The following is a 26,333-nucleotide window of genomic DNA, read 5'->3' as shown; positions in this document are numbered from 1 at the left end:
GGCATGCTTCTTATATGTCAATGCCTTGGAGTCCCACCCCTATCTGTGGATTAATGAAATGTTCCTCCACCATCATGACCTTTCATCCTGTCTGAGTTCAGTAGGGAAAGAGCCATATTCTTTAAGAATTCAAATGTAAAATCACTGAGCAGATGACAAAAATTTAAACAGTACTAAAATTTAGTCTACTTACTGGAAGACTGGAAGTTAGCTAACATAATGCTGATCTTTAAAAGAGTATTTGGGAAGGGATCAAAAAAATTAAAGGCCAGTTAGTCAGACAAAGATGTCCTGTTATGGATGAGTAACTGGCTATAAAATAGGAAGCAGAAGGTAGGAGTAAACGGACAGCTGCCCCAATGAATGAAGGGATGTAAGCAGTGAGGTTCCCCAAAAATCTGCATGGGAGCTGAGGCTGTTTAACACCAGTTTATTAATAATTTGGGGTCAGGAGTGAATTGTCCAAGTTTGTGGGTGACACCAAGTTACTCAGAATGATGTAAAGCAAAAGAGATTGCAAAAAGCTCCAAAATGATCTTCCCAGATTGGGTGAATAGACAACAAAATGGCAAATGAGGCTCAATGTAAGTAAGTGCAAAAGTGATGTGCATTGGGGTAAAAATTCCTAACTTCACATGTACACTGATGGGGCCTGAACTGCAGTGACTAAACAGAAAAAGAACTTGGGGACATGGTGAATAGCTGAGTAAAAATGTCAGCTCGGTGTGTAGTGATAGTGAAAAGAGTCAAACTCCATGCAGGGGATTATTAGGAAAGAGACAGAAACAAAAACTGCCGGTATCATAATGCCATACCACATTGGGAATATTGTGTATGGTATGCCCCCCCCACTGCAATATTGTTTTAAAAAATAATATCCTAGAGCTGGAAATTAAACAGAAACTAGCAACTGAAATGAAGGGGATGCAGCATCTTCCCTTTGAAGAAAGAGATTTGGAACTTTACAAAAAGACAGCTAAGGTTAGACGTGATAAATATTTAGAATGTCATTCATTGTATGAAGAAAGTGGATACAGTGACTGAAGATCAAACAATGAAAACGATTGGCAATAGATGCAGAATAGACAGAAAAAATACCATCTGGCATTCATAACTTCATTTATGGACCATTTTCTTCATGCCCTGCTTGTGGCTCCCTGGAGACATCTGGTTGGCCACTGTGGTCTCTTTTACCAAACTTCCACCAGCAATGTAAACTATATGGAACCAAGGCATATCCAACAGCTATAAACCAGCACCATTTTTCTTCAGAACTACAGAAGCAATTACATAGCATTTATATTAAAAGATGTAGATAAGGATGAAGCACAGAAAAGCTGTCCCAAATACTGCACTTCCAATCATTTACAGGGAAAAGACACGCTGTGGAAAGCATATACTTGCATTCACATCCAGGTTGTCTGTCTATTTAAAATTGGACAAGGTGCTCTTTTCCCCTTGCAATTCTCTTTTTGAGCCTCAGAGTGCCGCTGCTGGCCAGTTGGAAAGCCAGGGTGAGGATAGAGACCCATTGAGGCTTTCTACAGAGCAGTAGCTCTATCAATGCTGTGCAGATCAGGGAAAGTGAAGAGCACAGATACACAGCAGTCGTGCAGGGAAAAGGAAAACTGTTCTAGTACATATAAATTAAGAAAGAGGAAATTTTATTCTTCACTGAGATTTCCTACATCTGCATGAAAATTTGATTTGACCATAACAGGCTGAAAAAAGAAGAAAAGGAGACAGCCTATTTTTAAGGAGCCTGATGAACAGAAGGCACAAAGGGAATGGCAGGGCACTCACAAGGCAAGTACTGCCTCTCTTACCATTGTTGGTCTCTTGCTGGGCTGCCTCGGAGCAGATTCATTATTCCATCCCTGAGGAGATGGCAAAAGGTTCAGTTGTGGGGAATCTCGCTAAGGACATGGGGCTGAGTGCCAAAGATCTAGCAAAGCGCAATCTCCATGCTGTCTCTGTGGGTAAAATGCAATATTTTAGTATCAGTGCAGAGAATGGAAAGCTCTATGTAAATGACAGGATAGATCGAGAGGCAATATGTAGCAAAACTCCAATTTGTCTTCTTAATTTTGAAATTGTGATTGAAAGTCCTTTAAATGTTTTCCATATAACTATAACAATCCAGGATATTAATGATAATATACCACAGTTCTTAAACAACAATATCAAGTTAGAGATCATTGAATCTACATTGCCTGGCACCCAGTTTCTCCTTGGGAAAGCAGAAGATCCTGACACTGGAATGAATTCTCTTCAGAATTACCAGCTTAGCTCCAATCAGTACTTTACTCTGGAAGTTAGGGAGAGAAAAGATGGAAATAAATATGCAGAATTAGTGCTGAGTAAACCCCTGGATCGGGAAAATGAACAGACCCTTCACTTGATCCTTACAGCCCTGGATGGGGGTGAACCTAGGAAAACTGGGACTGCCCAGATATGGATTAATGTCACTGATGCCAATGACAATCCACCCATTTTCAGTCAAGAGGTCTATAAGGTCAGTTTACCTGAAAATGCCCCTGTTGGGTCACTTGTGCTTCAAGTTGTAGCCTCAGATAAAGATGAAGGCACAAATGCCCAAATCAGGTATTATTTCATGAACATACAAACAACTGTCCATCCAAAATTCCTCTTGAATCCATTCAGTGGCACAATCACACTTGTGTCTCCGTTGGACTTTGAAGAAACTGAAGAATATGCCATGACAATAACAGCAAAAGATGGTGGTGGATTAGAGAGACACTGCAATATTGAAATAAGAGTTCTTGATGAAAATGACAACATCCCAGAGGTAACCCTGGTTTCCTTCATCAGTCCAGTCCCTGAAGATTCACCATCTGGAACCTTAATTGCTCTGATCAATGTAAATGACAAAGATATTGGTGATAATGGAAAGGTTACTTGCTACTTACAAAATGATTTGCCCTTCAAAATTATTTCTTTTTCTAACAATTATTACAAACTCCAGATAGACAGTCCCCTGGACAGAGAAAAAATACCCGAGTATAATATTACAATCACAGCCACTGACAAAGGAACTCCCCCACTGATCATCCACAAAATCATCTCACTGCAGATCTCTGATATCAACGACAATTCTCCTTCCTTTGAGAAATCTTCATACGCCATCTATGTGCCAGAAAACAGTCCATCCGGTGCCTCGATTTTCAGTGTAAAAGCTTCTGATCCAGATGTGGAGCAGAACTCACGGATCACTTACTCCATCCTCAACAGCAACATTGAGGAGCTTCCCATCTCCTCCTATATCTCCATTAATTCTGAGACTGGCACAATCTATGCCCAGAGATCCTTCGACTATGAACAATTCAGAGAGTTCCAGCTGCAAGTGAAGGCCCAAGATGGTGGCTCTCCCCCTCTCAGCAGCAATGTCACTGTGAGGGTGTTTATTCTCGATCGGAATGATAACAGCCCTCGTATCCTGTCCCCTTCACAAGAAACTAAGGGCTCAGCCTTGTTCGAGATGGTGCCTCGTTCAGCTGAAGCAGATTATCTAGTAACAAAAGTAGTGGCCGTGGATGCTGATTCTGGACACAATGCCTGGCTGTCCTACCATCTGACTCAGGCCACTGAGCCAACACTCTTCACGATTGGTTCTCATACTGGTGAGATCAGAACAGCAAGGGCCTTTGTAGAGAGAGATGCCATGAAACAGAGACTCGTCATTATGGTGAAGGATAATGGCCAACCGGCTCTCTCGGCCACCATTACTCTGAACCTGGTGTTTGCTGAGAACTTTCAAGAGGCTCTTCCAGAAATGAAAAGCCAACCGAGCAGCTCAGAATATCAGTCTGACCTACAGTTCTACCTGGTGCTGGCCTTAGCCTTGATCTCATTCTTATTCCTCTTGACTGTGCTTCTGGCCATTACAATGAAGCTCCATCGATCAGGGAATCCCAGATTCCTTCAGTGCTTTGGTCCTGTTCCACATTCCAAGAGTGGTGCTATATTTCCACCAAATTTTGAAGATGGGACTTTGCCTTATTCCTACCAGCTCTGCCTATCTTCAGAGTCCAGGAAAAATGAGTTTACTTTCCTGACACCCAATATACAGATAGCAGACAATATTCTTAATGGTGAGAAATCTGGTGTGCCTTTTACAGGCAACGGTGAAAACCACTTACAGTCGGAGACGGAGAACAATGAAACGGTAAGATTTGTTTCCAAGAATTTCTTGCATCTCACACCCCATGATTCTTTACCATTACTGACATTGCAAAATTAGGTTTACTAAACAATGCTTACACTTTTTCTCATTGTATACTTATGGAAAAATATTGTTGCATATTCCCCACTTTCACCAACAATAAGAAACACTGGGGCAGTGCTGCAGGGTTTAATTTTCTTTGGAGGGTCATGGTGTCTTTGTAATATTTACTTTATTTATATATTACAAACAGAGCCTGCTAGAAGCAATCAGACTACTTAAACAGGCACCATATCTATTTATCCTGTATGAGATCCCTAACAAGGAAGCCATACTCCAAAGATGCGTCAGTTTCACCCAACTCCATCTAAAAGTTCCCAACCTCTCTCTCTCTCTGTCCATCGAAATTTAAACTGACATTTCTTTCTAATGATCTTTCTGTCCTTCCCCAAAACTCTGATGAATGTTACATCTGGAAAACCTCAAGACCATGAAGAACAAAAGCTCATTTTTCCAAGCCCCTGATTACTCATGAGTTTCTAGGCAGGCAAACCATAATGATGGGCCCAATTCATATCATCAATGGCCAGATTCATAACACCATATTTACGTTCAGTTTTGTTGCTCAAATGAAGTGCAGTTCTCAGTGGAACTCACCATTCAATATAAATGCTAACTCTTCAAATTCAAGAGCTTTAAACAACTTACTCAAAAAAAAATCTGTGACAGTTAGTTGCATGGTACCAGCCCCTCTGAAAGTGTTCTTATGACTGGAACTTATATTATTGGGATCTTAGAAGAAACGACAAAAGCAAGGGAATCATTGCTCTGCCTGTTGTAGACTTTTCTAGAGGTATATTGCATACTTTTTAATATATATATAAAAAATCTCAACATGCAATTATTTCAGAATATTAGGAAATGCATTTATAATAACAATCATGGTGGCTTTTGAAACCAAAGGCTATCAAGAAGCCTTTTTATTTTATGTCCCAGTTAAGGTCATACACAATCCTTGTTACTCCTATTGCAAACAGGGTGTCCAAATCTAGTACCAACCATGTGGGTGGCTGGATATGGACTGAACTGCTTAAATCATCCCACTGAAGGTTACATTAATGTTAATCCTACTGTGGAATGTCTTTGTAGGGACCTGTACAATTTCATATATTTTATTTAATTTTTATTTAACTTTCTTTTAAATACTTTATATAACTACTTTACTTCTTGGGGCTGAGTGAGGCTTCAGCTTTGATTAAATTAAGATGTGATGGCAACAGAACTGTACTTGGCATTTGAAGTGAATGCATAGTATTTTAGAGAACATAGATTCTGACATATACCACTAGGTAGATCTCCTGTTGTTGACATATTTAACCAAAAGTGTATAGGGAACTGGGGAAACAGTTTGTGCTGTAGTGCATGGTCATTTAATTGGGAATTTAATTATTACTAGCAGTATGTAATGAGAAAAATGGTGTGGGAAATGGTTGGTGCAGATATATTCTAAATCAATAGCATTTCAACTTTCTAAGGTTGTTTTTTTACTGGGACCAGTTTTTTATTCACTTCTTCATATGCCATTTTGTGTCATCTTTTTCTTCTCTTCTTCTGTGTGTGGCCAGACTTCACTGTTATAGGCCTTTCTAAGTCAACTTCATATATGAGAAGATTAGAATGGAACCCGCAAACAAACAGAACAGGGAGTGGGTGCAGTTACTGGCTGGGACTCTGAGTGTCGCTGTTCACTCAGACTAAGAAATGCAATGAGAAATTTAGCCTTCCCAGATCAGCAGCTTCAGAGCAGAAAATGCTGAGATCAGAGACTGACTGAACATTTTTGCATTGGGAATCTCAGCTGCAAGACTCTTACGGGCAACATTCAGTCATCCTGAATGACAGATCTTCTCAGTGGCTTTTCATCAGACCAGGAATGGCAACAGGAACAAGTCTCCAAACTTGCAAAAGGGGGCTTGTCTTTCTCTTTCTCTTTGCTAACATCTGCCAAGCCATTACCAGGCAGATCCAGTACTCCATTTCTGAGGAACCTGAGAAAGGCTTTTTAGTGGGGAATATTGCAAAGGATCTCGGACTAGATGCCAAAGAGCTCTCAGACCGTGGAATTCGCATTGTTTCCCCAGGTAGGACTCAGTATTTTGCTTTGAATTATAAAAGTGGCCATTTGCACACCACAGAGAAAATAGACAGAGAAATGATCTGTGGTCAGCTAGAAAAGTGTATCTTGAATTTTGAGATTATAGTTGGGGATTCAATGAACATTTATGGAGTTGAAGTAGAAATCACAGATGTTAATGATCATGCCCCCACCTTCCAGTCAGAGAAACTAGTGATAAATATAAGTGAGAATGCAGCATTGGGGTCCCAATTTCCCCTCTTGGAAGCTCAAGATGCTGATTTAGGAAACAATTCTCTGCAGGGGTACAATCTCAGCAGCAATGACCATTTTTCTCTTAATGTGAAAACAACTGTTGAAGATAGACAATACATTGAATTAGTGCTGGAAAGGCCTCTGGATCGTGAGGAACAAGGCATTCACAATGTTGTCCTTATGGCTTATGATGGAGGAGATCCAATTAGGACAGGTTCTGTGCAAGTTCAGGTTACTGTGGTGGATGCTAATGACAATGCACCTGTTTTTAGCCAATCTATTTATAAAGTTAATATTAGGGAAGATATTCCTATAGGTACCACAGTAATCATACTAAGAGCCACTGACCTGGATGAAGGAACCAACCAAGAAATGAAATATTCATTCAGAAAAATCACAGAAAAGGCTTCACAAATATTCCACTTGGATGCAAGCACTGGGGAGATAACTCTTACAGGAAGCTTAGACTATGAGGACTCAGCGCTTTATGAAATTGAGGTCCAGGTCCATGATGGTGGAGGTCTATTGGATAGATCAACTCTCATAATATTTGTTACTGATGTAAATGACAATGCACCAAAACTTACAATAACATCACTTCTCAGCTCCATCCCTGAGAACTCTCCACCAGCAACTCCAATAGGCCTTTTAAATGTACAAGATGAAGATTCATCAGAGAATGCAGAAGTCACATGTTCTATTCCCAGTAACCTCCCTTTCCAACTGACAAAATCCTATGGTAATTATTACAGCTTGGTGACAACAAAAGCCCTAGACAGGGAGCATGTGGCAGCCTACAACATCACTGTCACAGTCACAGATCATGGGACCCCTCCCCTTTCCACATCTATTGTTATTCCACTTGAGATTTTAGACATAAACGACAGCCCTCCCCACTTCCTGCAATCAGTTTATACTTCTTATTTAACGGAGAATAATCCAAAAGGGGCCTCCATATTTTCCCTGAAGGCAAATGATCCAGACTGTGGAGAGAATTCCAGAATAACTTATTCTATCATTGAGCAAAACATCAGTGTATTCCCTGTATCATCCTTTCTCTGTATTAATTCTGAGACAGGAGTTGTCTATGGCCTGCTCTCTTTTGATTATGAAGAGATTCAAGAGATTCGGTTCCTGGTCAAGGCCCAGGATGGAGGCTCCCCATCACTCAGCTCCAATGTCTCAGTGACTCTCTTCATCCTGGATCAGAATGACAATGCTCCAGAAATCCTGTACCCCTCCCCTCCCACCGATGGCTCCACGGGGATAGAGCTGGCCCCTCGCTCCTCTGAGCCAGGCTACCTGGTCACCAAGGTGGTGGCAGTGGATGCGGACTCTGGGCAGAATGCCTGGCTCTCCTACCAGCTGATCAAGGCCACAGAGCCAGGGCTCTTCACTCTGGGGCTCCACACTGGAGAGATCAGGACAGCCCGTTTCTTTTTGGAGAAAGATGCTCTTAAGCAAAGCTTGGTGGTTTTAGTGAAGGACAATGGGCAGCCACCTCTCTCGGCCTCAGTCAGGGTCACTGTGGTGCTGGCTGACACCATCCCTGCAATCCTCTCCGATCTGAGCAGCGTCTCAGCTCCTGTTGATTCCCAGTCAGATCTTACTTTCTACCTGGTCATTGCAGTGGCCTTTGTCTCCTGCTTGTTCTTCACCTTCCTCCTTGTATTACTGGCTATCAGGCTGCACAGATGGAGAAATTCTCAGCTGTTTGAGTCAGGGGGTGTGAATTTCAGTGGTGTTCCTGTCTCACAGTTTGTGGGGATTGATGGAGTCCGAGCCTTTCTGCACTCCTACTGTCATGATGTTTCTCTGAGCTCGGGCTCTAGGAAAAGCCAATTTAGCATTTCCAAGCCAATTTATTCCAATACTCTGAGCAATGAACAAACTTGTGAAATAAAGGATCCCTTTCTCATTAATGAAGATATTAATAGAAGTAATGGAGATTCAGCCAATATACAGGTGAGTTATCCCTATCAATCTGGATTTGGGGGTTTAAATGTCATTTTCTTTGTTAAACTATTATAAAGAGGGGTCCTCCAAGATAATTCTCCTATTCATGTGTCTTTAAACCTTACCGTATATATTTTGATATTTGAAAATATCCACATCACACTTACAAATGCCCACAGAAACGCATGTTCTCAAAACAAGAACTTCTCTTGCTCATAAGAAGTATTTGCCAGAGAAAGGAAGGAAAGGAAGAGCTTGAGCAATTATTTGCTTACTCTATTTGGCAAGAAAAAATATTTTTATAAAGTTGTTATATAAGTAGAGTTAATTGCCAAACAATATTTTGTACTTACTTGTATTGTTGAACACTTTGCAAGGGTTCCCAGATTAAACATTCAAGATTAGTAAAGATGGAAGAGTAGACCAATGTATCACTGATCAGTATGAGGGATAAATGTTCTTCATTGTCCTTAATTTGGCCTTTTTAAAAGAAAAATAAAAAGCAGTGGAAAGCTACATATAGTGGTAAATGAGGATGTGTTTTGTAAAACCTGAAGCACTTGACAGTTGAGAAAAGTTTATAACATGATCAATCAAAACATTACATTCGTCATCTGACAACTGTATTTTCCAAGTATTATTAATGTAAGCTTCTCTACGCAGAGTTAATTGTGTGCTTTCACACCTTCGGTATAAAATCTAGGCCTGGTTCACATAGGCAACTACATCATTTCATTACTGTGTTAACCTGAACTTGAAGACTTGGCAACTGAACTGACTGCTGGATGTGTGGGATTTATGGGTTGAGTTTGCGTTTGAGAAAACATAACTATTTTACCTATGGTGTTATATCTGTGTGCACATGTGCAAGCCACTACTGGATGCAGCAGTCATCAAAGGGTGAGCATGCACATGTGGACTGGGACCTTCACTGCAGTCTTTGATGCTCCATATTAATAAGTATTTAGTTCTAGGAATTCGGCTTTGGAAAGAAAAACATGTGACAACATATTTTCTTTAACCATCAGAATATGTATAGTGAATTCAGCTTATGTTTTACCAGTTTAAGAGAAGGTAAAGATGGAATTGACTAGAAAAAGTATCTCAAGTATGAACAGAATATGCTGATCACAACTACAGATACCAGGAATAAGTATATTGTAGCAATATTTAGGTTTAGCGGTTTTGACAGATTGTACATCTCAAGCCCATGATGCTGTGAACAGAGTATTGAACCTTGGAATTCAAAACCCTGCTCATCTAAGAAGCAGCTCATTGAGCAACATTGGTTGCATTGCACTCTCTCGGCCTAGCTTGTCTGCAGTGTTGTTGTGAGGATAAAATTAAATGACTCCATAATATTCACACACCTATAAGCTGCCCTTGGAAGGGAATGTGGCATAAACAGCAGGCTTAATGTTAATCTCTGTTTCCCCATATTTGGAATTTAAGAGAGAGGATATAGTGGAGATGTAGAGCACTTCTGTTGTACTCAAAAGGTCCCAGATTCAGTTCTCACCCTCTCAGGCCAAAGTATCTTAGGTAACCCAGCTGGAAAATATATCTCACAGAATCTTTGAAAAACCGCTGTCATTCAGAGTAAACAGCACTAGATGGACCAATGCCTTATCTCAGAAGAAAGAAACTTTTAATGTTCTATTTATTCTGGATTATTGTTAGTGATATCTTAAGGACTTCTCTGAAGTATTTGGTTTGGAATAGCAATAGCTCATACACCTTAATGCAGTATACAACAACCATACCTGAGCAACAACTGGAGGGGGAAGCGGGGGGCATATATCACTTGGTGTCTACAAAGGCAGGGGATGGTACATGGCTACTGAATGGAAAGCAGTGTCTAGCACTCGTGTGTGCTTATGGTGTCATCATTTCACACTGGACATTCCTGGACATTCAACATCTGCATTCAGTTTAACAACCACATGGTAGAAACCTAGCTGTCCCATCTTTCCACTTCCACAAAGCAATGCCTGCAACTTAGCAGTGACAGTCTCATGCAGCATTCACACACTCACACACACACTGCCACTGTGATTTTCCTGGTGCCTCACCTTAGAACTGTATAGCAGCAGCATTCTTGGAATCTTTGGATCACACATGATCCTCCATGACTCTAAGGCGACAAGGCCAGGGGAAGAGACAACCGATATGCTGATATACAGACAATGTAATTGACAGAAATACTTGGTAAAGTCATAAAGGAAGAGGAGCATATACACGTATGGTTATGTTTATTGGCTGCCTGTCCCACTAGCATTAGTATCCACCCTGCCCAGATGAGCTGCTTCAGGGGATAGGAGCCCCCAGTGCCTATCTCAGGTAGTTCCATGTGGAAAGATATTGTGGCAATGCCAAAGGCAACCATCCCACGTTCGCTCCTTTTCTCTAAACTGCAGCATCTAGTGAAACATAACATGATGTCATCGTGTTGCAACTTTCCTCACTCTCCTTCATTGGCAGCCACATGCACAGTGTCATCATTTATTTATTTTATATATTATTTTATTTATACCCCGCTCTTCCTTCCAGCAGGAGCCCAGGGCGTCAATCAGAAACACTAAAAACACTTTAAAACATCATAAAAAGACCTTAGAATACATTAAAACAAAACAACGTTAAAAACATTTTAAAAAACTTTAAAAACATCTTTTTTTAAAAAAAGAAAAATATTAAAAGACATATTAAAAGCAATTCTAACACAGACACAGACTGGGATAGGCCGCAACTTAAAAGGCTTGTTGGAAGAGGAAAGTCTTCAGAAGGCGCCGAAAAGATAGCAGAGATGGCACCTGCCTAATATTCAAGGGGAGGGAATTCCACAGGGTAGGTGCCGACACACTAAAGGTCCGTTTCCTATATTGTACAGAATGAACCTCCTGATAAGATGGTACCTGCAGGAGGCCCTCACCTGCAGAGCACAGTGATCAACTGGGTATATAAGGGATAAGATGGTCTTTCAGGTATCCTGGTCCCGAGCTGTATAGGGCTTTGTACACCAAAACTAGAACCTTGAACTTGGCCCGGTATTTTGTTTTACTATGAAGGGTTTTTTGGCGGGAGCGGGGAGAGACACAGGGCTGCTGCTTTTGGCACCAACTCCACATCCTCTGTAAATAGCATCTCACTCCAATGCAGCCTAAAAAAACTGTTCATTCCCCACAAAAAGGATATGTAGAGAGACCTGTGGTCAGGTAGAAAAGTGACTAATAAATTTTGAGCTTTCAAGTGAGAAAATGTATATCTTTCTGCAAATTGGAAATCACTGAAATAATTTTATAAATGCTGCATCTCTCTCAGCCAGAGAAACTGGAAATCAGAGTAATAATATGACTTTGATAATATGACCGTGGTGGGATGACAATTTCAGGAGCTGGACTTTGTGACATTTTGGTTGGTGCTCCTAATGAAGGTATCACCTGACTATGGATGTTAAAACTTCTCTTCAGTAGCAGTTTCAAGTCAGTTACAGAAAAAGCTCGTGGCCTGCATGAAAAATCTTGAAAGCAATGAAGTATTTGTTCCAAAAGTACCAAAGGCAGATATTCCCAAGTATCTGATCCAGACATAGTTTCAAGTATTCTCTTTCCTGTGACACAAAACTATTACCATATTCAGGTAAAATTTCTTTATTTAATTTCATGAGAAAATAACCTTTGCAATTCTCTGTCTGAGCCTCAGAGTGTCACTGTTGGCCAATGTGGTGGCAGAAAAAAAGGATGGTGATCTCATTATGTTTCTTCTACAAAGCAACTATTTCATCGGGGCTGTACAGTCTGGGCAAAGAGAAGAACACAAAGGCATAGCATCTGGATGAATAAAGGAAAGGGAAAAGAGTCCTACTGTTCACAATTTAAGAAGAAAGGCAGTTTATACTTACAAAGATTTCCTCTATCCTGGTGAGAAATTTATCTGATCACCACTAGCTGTAAAAAGGAGGCAGCAAATTTCTCAGTGATCTTGATGGACAGAAGGCACAAAAGGAATGGCAGGGCACTCACAAGGCAAGTACCGCTTCTCTTACTTTTGTCATTCTCCTGCTGGGCTGCCTCGGAGCAGATTCATTATTCCATCCCTGAGGAGATGGCAAAAGGTTCAGTTGTGGGGAATCTCATCAAGGATTTGGGACTGAATGCCAGAGATCTAGCAAGGCGCAATCTGCATGCTGTCTCTGTTAATAAAATGCAGTATTTCCATATCAATGCAGAGAATGGAAATCTTTATGTGAATGACAGAATTGATAGGGAGAAAATATGTGACATAACTCCCCTCTGTGTTATTAATTTTGAAGTGGTGATTGAAAATCCTTTAAATGTCTTCCATGTAACAATTGTTATACAGGATATTAATGATAATGCACCACATTTTCTTAGTGATATAATCAAGCTGGAGATAATTGAATCAACTCTGCCAGGCACCAGATTTCTCCTTGGGAAAGCAGAAGATCCTGACATTCAGAAGAACTCTCTCCAGAATTACCAGCTTAGCTCCAATCAGCATTTTACTCTGGAAGTTAGGGAGAGAAAAGAGGGAAATAAATATGCAGAATTAGTGCTGAGTAAACCCCTGGATCGGGAAAATGAACAGACCCTTCACTTGATCCTTACAGCCCTGGATGGGGGTGAACCTAGGAAAACTGGGACTGCCCAGATATGGATTAATGTCACTGATGCCAATGACAATCCACCCATTTTCACTCAAGAGGTCTACAAGGTCAGTTTACCTGAAAATGCCCCTGTTGGGTCACTTATGCTTCAGGTTGTAGCCTCAGATAAAGATGAAGGCACAAATGCCCAAATCAGGTATCATTTCAGTAACATACCCACAAACAGCTACAAGCAATTCATCTTGGATCCAGTTAATGGCATAGTCACTGTTGCTGGGCTCCTCAACTTTGAGGAAACTAAAGAATACATCATGACAGTAGAAGCAAAAGATGGGGGTGGGTTAGTGGCACACTGCAACATTGAAGTAAACATCCTTGATGAGAATGATAATGCTCCGGATGTGACTTTAGCTTCTGTACTTAGTCCAGTCTCTGAAGATTCTCCGTCTGGAACCTTAATTGCTCTGATCAATGTAAATGACAAAGATAGTGAAGATAATGGAAAGGTTACATGCTATTTACAAGATGATTTACCCTTCCAAATTCTCCCCTCTTCTAACAATTACTTCAAGCTCCAGACAGACAGTCTCCTGGACAGAGAAAGAACTCCTCAGTATAATATCACAATCACAGCCACTGACAAAGGAACCCCACCTCTTTCCACACAAAAAATCATCTCATTAGAGATTTTGGATATTAATGATAATGCCCCTACTTTTCTGAAATCTTCCTATAGTATCTATGTGCCAGAAAACAATCCATCTGGTGCCTCCATTTTCAGTGTCAAAGCCAATGATCCAGATGTGGAGCAGAACTCACGGATCACCTACTCCATCCTCAACAGCAACATTGAGGAGCTTCCCATCTCCTCCTATATCTCCATTAATTCTGAGACTGGCACAATCTATGCCCAGAGATCCTTTGACTATGAACAATTCAGAGAATTCCAGCTGCAAGTGAAGGCCCAAGATGGTGGCTCTCCCCCTCTCAGCAGCAATGTCACTGTGAAGGTCTTCATTCTTGATAGGAATGATAACAGCCCTCATATCCTGTCCCCTTCACAAGAAGCCAAGGGCTCAGCCTTGTTCGAGATGGTGCCTCGTTCAGCTGAGGCAGATTATTTAGTAACAAAGGTGGTGGCTGTGGATGCTGATTCTGGACACAACGCCTGGCTCTCCTACCATCTGACTCAGGCCACTGAGCCATCACTCTTCACGGTTGGTTCTCATACTGGTGAGATCAGGACAGCGAGGGCCTTTATGGAGAGAGATGTCATGAAACACACACTAATCATCATGGTGAAGGATAATGGACAGCCGACTCTCTCAGCCACCATTACTCTGAACCTGGTTTTTGCTGAGAACTTCCAGGAGGCCCTTCCAGAAATGAAAAACCAACCAAGCAGCTCAGAGTACCAATCTGACCTACAGTTCTACCTGGTGCTGGCCTTAGCTTTGATCTCATTCTTATTCCTCCTGACAGTGATTCTGGTCATTACAATGAAGCTCCATCGATCAGGGAATCCAAGGTTCCTACAGTGCTTTGGTCCTGTTCCCCATTCCAAGAATGGTGCCATATTTCCACCAACCTTTGAAGATGGGACTTTGCCTTATTCCTACCAACTTTGCCTGTCAGAATCCAGGAAGAATGAGTTTACTTTTCTGACACCCAATGTTCAGATTGCAGACAATATTCCTAATGGTGAGAAATCTGATACAGCTTTCATTGGCAACAGTGGAAACAATTTTCATTCTGAGATGGATAATGGTGAAAAGGTAAGACTTGTTTTCTGGTATTAAATTCATATTATTCTTCATAAAGCAGGGGTGACTGCCTTTTTGTTTTTCTGCCTGTAGTTGATCTTCTATCTATGAATAAAGTGATTGGCTTTTATTTCGTTTGGCCTTCATGAATCAGGATGCTTCCTTTGCACTCAAAATATATGCTATATATAGTTGATGCTAGGTGTAGTTGGTTTGGAAACAGAAACTCTAAATCAACTTGTACAAGTACAGTAGGGCCCCACTTTATGGCGTCCCATTTGCCAGCGTTCCGCTGATGCGGCGGCTTTCAATTAGGGGAAATTCCCCGTTTTAAAGCAGATTTTGCGCTTTTGCAGCATTTTGCGGCATTTTCGCGCGATGCGACCCATTATAGTCAATGGGTTCCACTTTATGGTGATTTCTGCTTTACAGCAGGGGCCTGGTCCCTAACCCACCATATAAGCGGGGCCCTACTGTACTTGTTTTGTAGTCAGTAGAACTATTCCGTTTTTTCTTCAGTATGTTGAGAATTAGATCTTAAATTACATGAGCATTAAATGCAATATAATGAGGGAAAGAACTGTAGTTCTGCTTATTACATAGCATGGAATCACCAGGGCATTAGACCGGGTGGCTCCGAAATGTCCTCTCCCCCTGAACAGAACCCAGACAGCACCGTGGTAAACACCCCGGTTGCGCAGTCTGAGACAGGAGGTGAGACGACTAGAACACCGGTGGCGGAAATCCCGTTCTGAGGATGTTCGAACACAGGTTAGAGCAGCAATAGCTGCCTACCAGGTGGCAATAAAGACAACAAAGAAGGATTTCTTTGCTGCCTCTATTGCATCCGCAGAGTGCTGTCCCAGGAAGCTGTTCCAGGTGGTCCGAAGCCTGGTCGGTCCAGTTGCCCAGGAACCCCTGGAACATTCTAAGGCTTCCTGTGACAAATTGGCAAGGCACTTTGCCGATAAAGTTGAACACCTAAAGAACTCGATTCCGTACGCCGTGGATGCAGTAGATGATCCAGAGTTGGCCAGCTGCAATCCGGTTCAATGGGATCGGTTCCGGCCTCTTCCTTCTGAGGATGTGGACAAGGTACTTTCAACTGTAAAGCCTACCACCTGTCTGATTGATCCTTGCCCTTCATGGTTCCTTATGAACTGCAAAGAGAAATTGGGTGAAGGGATCAGGGCGGTGGTAAATGCATCCTTGAAGGAGGGTGTAATGCCATCGGCCCTCAAGGAGGCAATTGTAAGACCTATCTTGAAAAAGTCCTCCTTGGATCCCCAAGTTTTGAACAACTTTCGCCCCATTTCGAATTTGCCATTTTTGGGCAAGATCATTGAGCGAGTGGTGGCAAATCAGCTGTCAGCACACTTGGAGGAAACGGATTATTTGGATCCATACCAATCGGGTTTCAGGACTGGACATGGTACTGAAACAGCCTTGGTCGCTCTGGTGGATGATATGAGGAGGGCATTAGATAGGGGAGAATTCACCTTTCTTGTCCTCCTGGATCTCTCAGCGGCTTTTGATACCGTTGACCACGGTATCCTGATGGATCGCCTGGGAGGTTTGGGAATAGGAGGCACTGTTTTACAGTGGTTCCGTTCCTTTCTCTCTGACAGGCATCAACAGGTACCATTGGGGGATGAGGTTTCAGACCCTTGGCCCCTCACTTGCGGAGTGCCACAGGGTTCTATCCTCTCCCCCATGCTATTTAACATCTATCTAAAACCGCTGGGAGCCATCATCAGGAGATTTGGGCTGCGATGTCACCAATATGCTGATGACACGCAGCTCTATCTCTTGTTTAAATCTTCACCAGAGTTGGCTGTGGAGACCTTGTCCAAGTGCCTGGAATCCGTGAGTGGATGGATGGGAAGGAACAGGCTGAAGCTCAATCCTGACAAAACCGAGGTGCTACTCGTGGGTGACAGAGGAAAGTTGGGTATTGTTGACCTGGAACTCAGTGGGATAAGATTACCCCTGAAGGATCAGGTCCGCAGCCTTGGGGTTGTTCTTGATTCCAAGCTGTCCATGGAGGCTCAGATTTCGGCAGTGAGCCGGGCAGCTTGGTATCAACTACATCTTATCCGGAGGCTGCAACCCTACCTCCCTATTCATCAGCTCCCACTGGTAGTACATGCCCTGGTCACCTCTCGATTGGACTACTGCAATGCGCTCTACGTGGTCCGGAAATTACAGCTGGTACAAAATGCGGCGGCTCGTCTGCTCACAAATAGCCGCCGCCGTGACCACATTACGCCGGTGTTAGTTCATCTACACTGGCTTCCAGTTGTTTTCTGGGCCCAATTCAAGGTGTTGGTATTAACCTTTAAATCCCTATACGGTCTCGGCCCAGTTTACCTGAAGGAACACCTCCACTACCACCAATTAAGCCGCCTGACCAGATCAGCCACGCAGGGCCTTCTCTCAGTACCACCAACAAAAACAGCTAGGTTGGTGGGAACTAGGGGGAGGGCATTCTCAGTGGCGGCCCCCACTCTCTGGAACTCCCTCCCGTTCGATCTTCAACATGCCCCCTCCCTGGATGCATTTCACCGAGCATTAAAAACTTGGCTTTTTGAACAGGCTTTCAGGACCTCCGGGGTGGGCTAATCTTTATCAATATTACTGAATGCCCGTTGTTTATACACTGTTTTATGATGCTGTATTGTATTTGCTCTGTATTTTAAATTGTAATTTTACTGGAATTTAATTGTGTACGTCGCCTAGAGTGACTTCGGCCAGATAGGCGACACAAAAATTAAATTATTATTATTATTATTATTATTATTATTATTATTATTATTGTGTGTGCAGGGGTGCTATTGTGCAGAGGTTTTGACTTTATAATTAATGAGGTGCCTTTCTATGTGGCAGAAAACATAATTGTTAATTTTTTAAAAAATTATACAAACATAGTATCTTGAGAGAACTTTGCGAATCATGTTTTACATAAATCTCCATAAAACTAGATTTACAAATTTGCTCATCTATGTGTTATTTTTCAACTACAGTGAACTGCAGCTGCCATTAACTTCAGTAGTTCTAAACCAGAGGTGTGGTCATCAAGGGTCACAGGAGATCATAGACCCCTTACTTTTGGGGGACAAGGATCCCAGCAGGGGCCATATGTACAAGCCAATTAGCATATAAGGGGAGCAAGTTAGCCAATGAGAAGCGTCTTCTTACTTGGCTAACAACAAGCTTCCTTGTCCTTTCATGCTGATTGGAGTCAATCAGAGTGAAAGGAGGTGAGTCAGTCACTGAGAAGTCTCTGCTCAGTAGCTAACACATGCCTCCCCTTTCATGCTGATTGGCTCCAAGGGTAAGTGAGAAGTGTGCTTCATGGCAAAGTACCTTAGTCTCCTAAATCCTAGTCCCACACTTGGCTTCATCTCAGGATTCTTAAAATCAAAAGGTTTCTGGCAACATTTAGTCCCCAGAAAGAGAGATTTGAGGGGTGAGGAGACAGTGCACATAACAGTTTTATTCTGGTTCTGTAATTTTGTAATTGCAGAAGAGACAGTGAATCCTAGGGACATAGCTCTAAGTGTGTGTGGTGTGACTATCATGAAGGGACCATAAACTTCAGAATTTGCCACTACACTACTGATCTAAACTAGTTTGAATCTAGGTTATGGATGTGAATTATGCTGTTATAATTCCACTTAGAAGTCTGAATATGCTGCCTGTAGTTCACATTAAACATAATTGTATAAAATATTTAGATGTAACATTTCAGATCTAGAGCTTCCCTGTTTCATTCAGTAAAGTTCCAGGAACATCAGATTGGATTGTGCTAATGAAACTGATGGTATCTAACTGAACATTGTCTGTTGGTTTAGCCCAAACTGTTTTTCTAGTTTTAATACTGGGGTTCATTCAGGCTCTGGAGAATTAGGGCTGTATTTAGACCCAATATTCCTTTTAGACAGGTCCCATTTGGCAGGTTCTCTGTAGATTAGAACTCATAAGGAAACTATAGTAAGCATGCCAAGGCATAAAATGTGACTTACCCAGATCAACCCCTCATGGTGTACTTAGTAGCTTGTGTGGATGTGGGGAGAGGAACTGCCTTTTGGCCCTGATGACCTCATCGCCGCTAACGCCTACCAGTTAAGGGCTGATGATGCTTAACACAACTGAGTTGTGTGTAGCAGTGAAGAGGAAAGACCAGTTTCAATACTGATCTAGTGCTTGGACCCAGAATGGGATCACCCATTCAGTATGACTGACAAGAAAGGCAGTTCCTAGACTTCAACTTGGTAGTAGGCATGCCCTCGCATGTCGTTAATTAATCATGTGCAGATCAGGCTTGTAAATAAATAAAGTTGTAAATAAATAAAAATACTCAACTCAATTCACCATATATGTGCCTTCATTGTGGAGTGTGGAGGTAAACATAAATCAAACAAGTTTTATTTCCCTGTACTGTATGACTTACCTGTTCATGCATGAGGATTGTAAAAAAACCTATCAAGTCAAAGACTCACAGCGGCCTTCTTGGATACAGCATGGTATTTCCAGCCTTCAAATTCTTTGAGTGAAACTGCAATGCATTAAAGTTGTTTATGAACAACTACAAACTACCATGTGGAGATCATACTTGTAAATAATTGTGGCCCATAGCTAAATCCATTCATCCTGTCTATGTCTTCATTCTAGGCATGGGGGAAAGCATAAACCAGACATGTTTTATTTACCTGTACTGTGTAGTTCATTAAAGGCTTGTCTGTTCCTGTATGAGTGATAAAAAACCCCATCAAATCAAAACTGATTGGCAGTGGCCTTCTAGAGTGGAGCATGAATATTTCCAGTCCTCGGATTCTTTAGTTGAAGCAGACATGCATTAAATTCCTTATGCACAATGAGCTGAATGATTATGATGCTACTGCTGAAGATAGATAGATAGATAGATGATTGATTGATTGATTGATACATGGGCGGGTGGGCTGGTGGCATATCTTGGTAGATACATGTATTATTTATTTATGCTGCATTATTTAAAAAATGATGATGACACTTAGCATGTATACAACACTTTTAAAACGTTAAAAAGGCTTTGCATATAATGTGTTGGAGCCAGACTTAGACTAAGTTAGTCATTTTTTTCAGTGGGTCTTCGTTAAGTATGGTTAAGGTATTGGACTACAACCTGGGAGACCAGGGTTCAAATCCCCACACAATCATGACACCTGCTGGGTGACCTTGGGCCAGTCACTGCCTCTCAGCCTCAGAGGAAAGTAATGGTAAACCCTCTCTGAATACCGCTTACCATGAAAACCCGATTCATAGGGTCGCCATAAGTTGGAATTCACTTGGGCAGTCCATTTCCATTTTCAAATATGACCATTATCTTGTAATCCTGACATAAAGTGAATTACTTGTATTCCTGACATAAGTGACTTCATGCTTGAGACAGGTTTGTTTTGTTTTTAACAAAATGTATATACTGCTTGATTGTAAATAGAACCTCTAAGTGGTTTACAAAATTTCTTTTGTTTCTTGTTTCTTATACTACACCAGGTCAATATACATAAAGCATGTCGAACTCCTGAACTGCACTACCAAAATTTTGCCTATGATGCATGACATGGAAACATGAATGAATGGATGATATTATTTCTGATAACAGTGTTGTGGAATATCACAGCAGATACATGAGTCATTTAGGCTGCAATGAATCACCCCATCCAACTCCTTGCTGGGTGTGAGAGTGGAAGAGCACTCTTACTGGGCTGTTAGAAGGTACTCAAAGGAATTGGGGCATAGCCCATGACCAAAGGCATGAGCCCATGACCAAAGGAATTGGGGTACAGCCCAAGACCAAAATGTCCATATGTTAATACATATGTATAAATACCTCTGGACAAATTAAGAAGCTGGGTGGCAGGGGATCTCACCCGTACTTTACTTCCCAATGCACCCCATCACCCTTGAAGCACAGTTTAAAAAAAAAAGTTTAAACAATGGAGGGGTAAGCACAGAACACTTGGGGCCTTGCATATAACATTGGGGACATGGGTCTCCTGGGCCATCCCCTAACAACACCCCTACCTCTTACACTCCACCATCCTTTTCTGTTGGTGTTGTTTAATATGAAGCCCTTCTCCAGATGACCCCTCTGAGGGAGGCTCAGAGGGTAGTGACAAAGGAGAGGGCCTTTTAACTTGTGGCTCCCCATCTGTGGAATATACTCCCCAGTAAGATCCACCTGGTGCCTTTGTTGACATATTGTCAGCATCAGGTAAAGACTTATCTATTTCACCAGGGTTTTGAGAAACTAAGATGATATTTGTTATTAGTGTGTTGTCTAAGCTTCCTGTGGCTGTTATGGGGGTAGCTGAGGGGGTGTGTTATAGTATAAATATATTTATTTGTGTTTTTGACAGTGTTGTAAGTCCCTTGGAGATCTTTGGGTAACAAACAACTAAACAACAACACAACAACAACAACAACAACAACAACAACAACAACAACAACAATAATAATAATAATAATAATAAATGTCCCATTCATTGGAAGTACAGCGATGGAAACCAACTGGTTGATGGGTGTGATGGTATGGGACTGGGAAGATGCACTATCCTTCACATCCAAGCCTGGAGCTCCAACATTGGTAGGGCAAAGATTGCAGAAGTTTCCATGACAGTAAAAAGGAGGCACTCAGCATCAGATCTCTGTCTCTGAGGTTGTAGCTGTTTCTCTCTTCCCTCAGGTAGGAAGTGATGCTTTCTCTGACCCCCAGGATGCCCTCATAGGGTCTGTAGGATCCCAGGGTTATGCAACGTTTTTATACTAAACCAAAACCACTATACAATTATATATTCAGGCTTTAGGTATAAGGTTTTTGCCCTGATTTAATGAAGGTGCATTGACAGCTGAAGAACATGTATGGCTTTCTAAATTACTGAAGAGAATGTATAGCTTTCTAAATAGCTTTTGGTGTGTTTTTTGCCTTCGTAAAATAGAGATTTCCATATGGTTGACATATGTAATTATATTACAGTGCAATCCTCTGTATGTTTACTCAGAACTAAGTCCCCTTGAGTTCACTGAAGCTTACTCTAAGAAAAAGGTGTACAGGATTGCAGCCTCAATGTACTTGTCAGCAATGGAAATGTTTTGTACATAGGGGAAATAGAAAGTTCCAGAATACTCAAAATATAAGCCTGGTTTGCACAATATGGTAAGCGAAACAATGGCTTATCCAGAACAGGGAAATATATAGACTCCCAAAGAGGAGCTTGCAGCTGATTTGCTCCTCCCTGGCTTTTTTACTCCCAAGGTTTAGATTAGCATGCCATTGGAAACTGGGCTCATAGTTAAGCCCTCACCTTGCTAAGCACAAGTTGCAGCCAAGAACAAACCTTGATCTCATAGTTACTGTAACTTACTGACGATGAGAGACCTTAACCACGAGCCCGTGTTCACCTTCTACACAAGCTGTGCTTTGATTTATATGTTTGTAGAAGGCAATACTAAATCTGAGCATTTCAAACTGAGTCGTCCTGATCCCTACATAAACTTATATGTTAATGCTGCAGACAAAGCAGAGGAAGATGACCCATAACTGTGAGGTTGTAAAGTGACCTGGTGTTGTGTAAGGAGTAAAGCACACATCCAAAAGTAAGTGAAATTAACACTACAAATCAGCAAGATCTCTATCATAATTAGATGAATGGGTTGATGTGGAAGGGTTAAGTTATGCTGGAATAGATCTGTTGAAGGAGGAATCTACATAAATGGACCAGGAATCATGTAGGGATAAGGTGACAAAGTAGCACTATTTTCAATGAAATTATGTAAAGAGGCAGTCTCTCTTTCAACACATTCTTTGGGTGTGCAGTAATACAGTGTAAGAAACATACTTCTAAAACTGAAAGTTATATCTAAGTTGCCTGTAAATTCCTGAATATAACTAATAAAACATTTTCCTCAATTGTTTAATTATCTTTTATAAACAATATCATCTCTCTCATAGAACAATCTGCTATTCTCTTTTCCCCAAGAGCATTGCATAAAGAGGTTTCCACATTGACTTGCTAGGATTAATTTGTATCAATATATAGGGTAGAAATAAAGCTATCAATGCAGTACTGATTTTATTTGCGGCAATCATTCTGAAGTTAAAATTTTTACTTATTATAATGGTGAACAGACTACACAAACTCAACACGGATATTTCTATTTTATAACAAAAGGTGATCCGCATGTTGTGTATAAGAATATAGTTTGGGCCATTACAACCTTCCATGACATACATTAGGGGAGAAAAATCACTGGAAAAGACTGCAGTTCTCTGTTTCAGACTCATGGTGTCACTGTTGGACAAAGCGGCAATCCAAGGGCAGCACTGATGCTTTATGCAGAGATTTCTTTGTCCCAATGTGCAGCTCAGGAATACGGACAAAAGCAGGGACAAACACTCCAGCTGAAAAAAAAGAAAACACTGCAGGATATACAAATTAAGCCAAAGGATCCAGATCAATTTTAATACTGGGGAAAAAACTGTCTTGGTGGAAATTTAAAATCCTGTGCTTATCAAAGAAAACAAGAAAATGAAAAGAACAGGAATCCTCCGTGGAGAGAGCTTTCAAACAGCAACAAGGCATATTGCACTTCTCATATTGCCATCATTGTTCTCTGGAGCCCTTTTGGAAGAGGTTCATTACTCCATCCCTGAGGAGATGGCAAAGGGGTCCTTTGTGGGAAATCTTGCCAAGGATTTGGGACTGGATGCCAGAGAACTGAAGAACAGAAACCTGCATATCCTTTCTGAAGGTAAAAAGCCATATTTCACTATCAATGCAGAAAATGGAAATGTGCATGTGGATGACAAGATAGATCGTGAGGGAATGTGCAGAGAGAGCACACACTGCCTTATTGATTTTGAAGCTGTGGTTGAAAATCCTTTGAATGTTTTCCATGTAAGTGTAGCGATTCGGGATATTAATGACAATGCACCACATTTTCCAGAAGCTAATATCAGGCTTGAAATAATTGAATCCACATTGCCAGGTGCCAGATTTCATATTGGGAAAGCGGAAGATCCTGATATTGGGAAGAATTCTCTCCAGAATTACCAGTTAAGCCGAAATCAGTTTTTTATATTGGAGGTGAAGCATGGTCTGGACGGACATAAATATGCAGAACTGGTGCTGCAGAAACCTTTGGACCGGGAAAGTGAGCCCTCTCTCCACTTGATCCTTGCAGCCTTGGATGGGGGAGAACCCAGAAAAACTGGAACTGCCCAGATATGGATTAATGTCACTGATGCCAATGACAACCCACCAGTTTTCACTCAAGAGTTCTATGAGATTAGCCTGAGGGAAAATTCCCTTGTGGGGTCTCCAATACTTCAAGTTGTAGCCTCCGATAGCGATGAAGGTTCAAATAGTCAGATCAGTTACAGTTTCAGTAAAGTTCCGGAAAAGGTCTACCAGAAATTTATGTTAGATCCACAAAGTGGAACAATTACAATCAAGGAAGCTCTAGATTTTGAAGAAACAGAGAAATACACTGTGGCAGTAGAAGCAAGAGATGGAGGTGGATTAGTGGCTCACTGCAATGTCAATATAAAGATATTAGATGAGAACGATAATGCCCCACAGGTAATACTTGCCTCCTTAACTACCTTAGTATCAGAAGACTCTATTTCTGGTACAATAATTGCTCTTATCAATATAAAGGACAGAGATTCTGGAGAAAATGGAAAAATTACATGCCACTTAAATGGCAATTTACCTTTTAATATAGCACCAACAAATAAGAACTACTACAAAATTTTCACAGACAGCCCCCTGGATAGGGAAAAAACATCAGAGTACAACATCACAATCACAGCCACCGACAAAGGTATGCCACCTCTCTCCTCAAACAAAACCATCTCACTGCAGATTTCAGACATCAACGACAACCCCCCTGCCTTTGAAAAATCTACCTACAATGTCTTTGTGCCAGAAAACAATCCCTCAGGGGCCTCCATTTTCACCATCAAAGCCTCAGACCTGGATCTGGGCCTCAACTCACGTATCACTTACTCCATCCTCAGCAGCAACATTGAGGAGCTGCCTCTCTCCTCTTATGTCTCCATGAACTCTGAGACTGGAACTATCTATGCGCAGCGCTCCTTTGACTATGAGCAATTCAGGGAGTTTCAGATTCAAGTGAAGGCCCAAGATGGAGGCTCTCCCTCTCTCAGCAGCAATGTCACAGTCTGGGTTTTTATTTTGGATCAGAATGATAACAGCCCTCGGGTTCTATATCCTTTGCCAGGTGCCGATGGGTCTGCCTTTTTTGAGATGGTTCCTCACTCGGCAGAGCCAGGCTACCTCGTGACCAAAGTGGTGGCCGTGGATGCGGACTCGGGGCATAATGCCTGGCTCTCCTACCGACTGCTGCAGGCCACTGAGCCAGCACTCTTCACTATTGGGTCCCACACCGGAGAGATCAGGACATCGCGAGCCCTTTTGGAGAAAGATGTTGTGAAACATAAGCTGGTCATCTTGGTTAAGGACAATGGGAAGTCTCCACTCTCGGCCACTGTGATCCTGAACCTTGTGGTTGCTGAGAACTTCCAAGAGGCACTTCCAGAGATGAGCCACCAATCCCGTGACTCAAAGCATCATTCTGAGCTCCAGTTTTACTTGGTGCTGGCTTTAGCCTTGATCTCATTTTTATTCCTCCTGACAGTGATACTGATCATCATAATGAAGGTTCGACAATCAGGAAATCCCAAATTATTTCAATGCTTTGAATCTAATACTTTTTCTAAGGCACATGTCATATTTCCACCAAACTATGAGGAAGGAACTTTACCTTATTCCTACCAACTTTGTCTATCCTCAGAGTTGAGGAAAGACGAACTCTCGTTTCAGAGACCCAATATCCAGGTTACAGAAAACTTGCTTTGCAATGATAGCTCTCAGGTAGTACCTATGGATAGCAACTGTGAGAATGCCAAAGCTGAAATGGAGGTTGATGAGCAGGTAAGCTTTGCATTTAGAAATTGTGACACCTGCACCACAGCCTTGTTCCTTGTAGGTTTTATTTCTAACATTTTTAGTTCAGCGTTCTACATAAGTGCCTGACGAATTAAATGAGAGAGCTGGGGAAAATGAAACTATGTTACTGGTGCCAGCTGTTTAGATTGCAGAGAATGTTTCTTGTAAGTTTCCTTCAAGTTGCAATGGGAGAAACAGCTAAAAGGTGATTACCAGGTAAGTCTTCATTTCAGGAATTACTATATTTACATCCTGCTTTATTGTGGCATAGTGGTTAAGGTGTTGGACTATGACCTGGGAGACCAGGGTTTGAATCTCCACACAGCCATGAAGCTCACTGGGTCACCTTGGGCCAGTCACTGCCTCTTAGCCTCAGAGGAAGGCAATGGTAAACCCCCTCTGA

At 41.6% G+C, this 26,333-nt stretch overlaps 1 protein-coding gene across 23 annotated transcripts in view; it reads left to right on the top strand.

The window, feature by feature from the left end:
* LOC133364983 (protocadherin gamma-C3-like) overlaps positions 1-26,333 on the top strand; it is a 303,611-nt gene that overhangs the window by 148,644 nt on the left and 128,634 nt on the right. Inside the window, exons 1-2 of one of the 23 annotated variants that reach the window (XM_061586326.1) lie at positions 1,622-4,186; positions 21,317-22,821. The exons of 15 other annotated variants lie outside the window; for them this stretch is intronic. In XM_061586326.1, coding sequence (XP_061442310.1) covers positions 1,766-4,186; positions 21,317-21,358 — 2,463 coding nt within the window. In that variant the 5' untranslated portion in view covers positions 1,622-1,765 and the 3' untranslated portion in view covers positions 21,359-22,821. 7 more of the 23 variants (XM_061586335.1, XM_061586316.1, XM_061586345.1 and 4 more) reach the window with 7 other exon arrangements.

This window comes from Rhineura floridana, chromosome 1 (genome assembly GCF_030035675.1).
Source record: "Rhineura floridana isolate rRhiFlo1 chromosome 1, rRhiFlo1.hap2, whole genome shotgun sequence".
NCBI lineage: Eukaryota > Metazoa > Chordata > Lepidosauria > Squamata > Rhineuridae > Rhineura > Rhineura floridana.
This window is presented reverse-complemented; position numbering and strand designations above follow the sequence as displayed.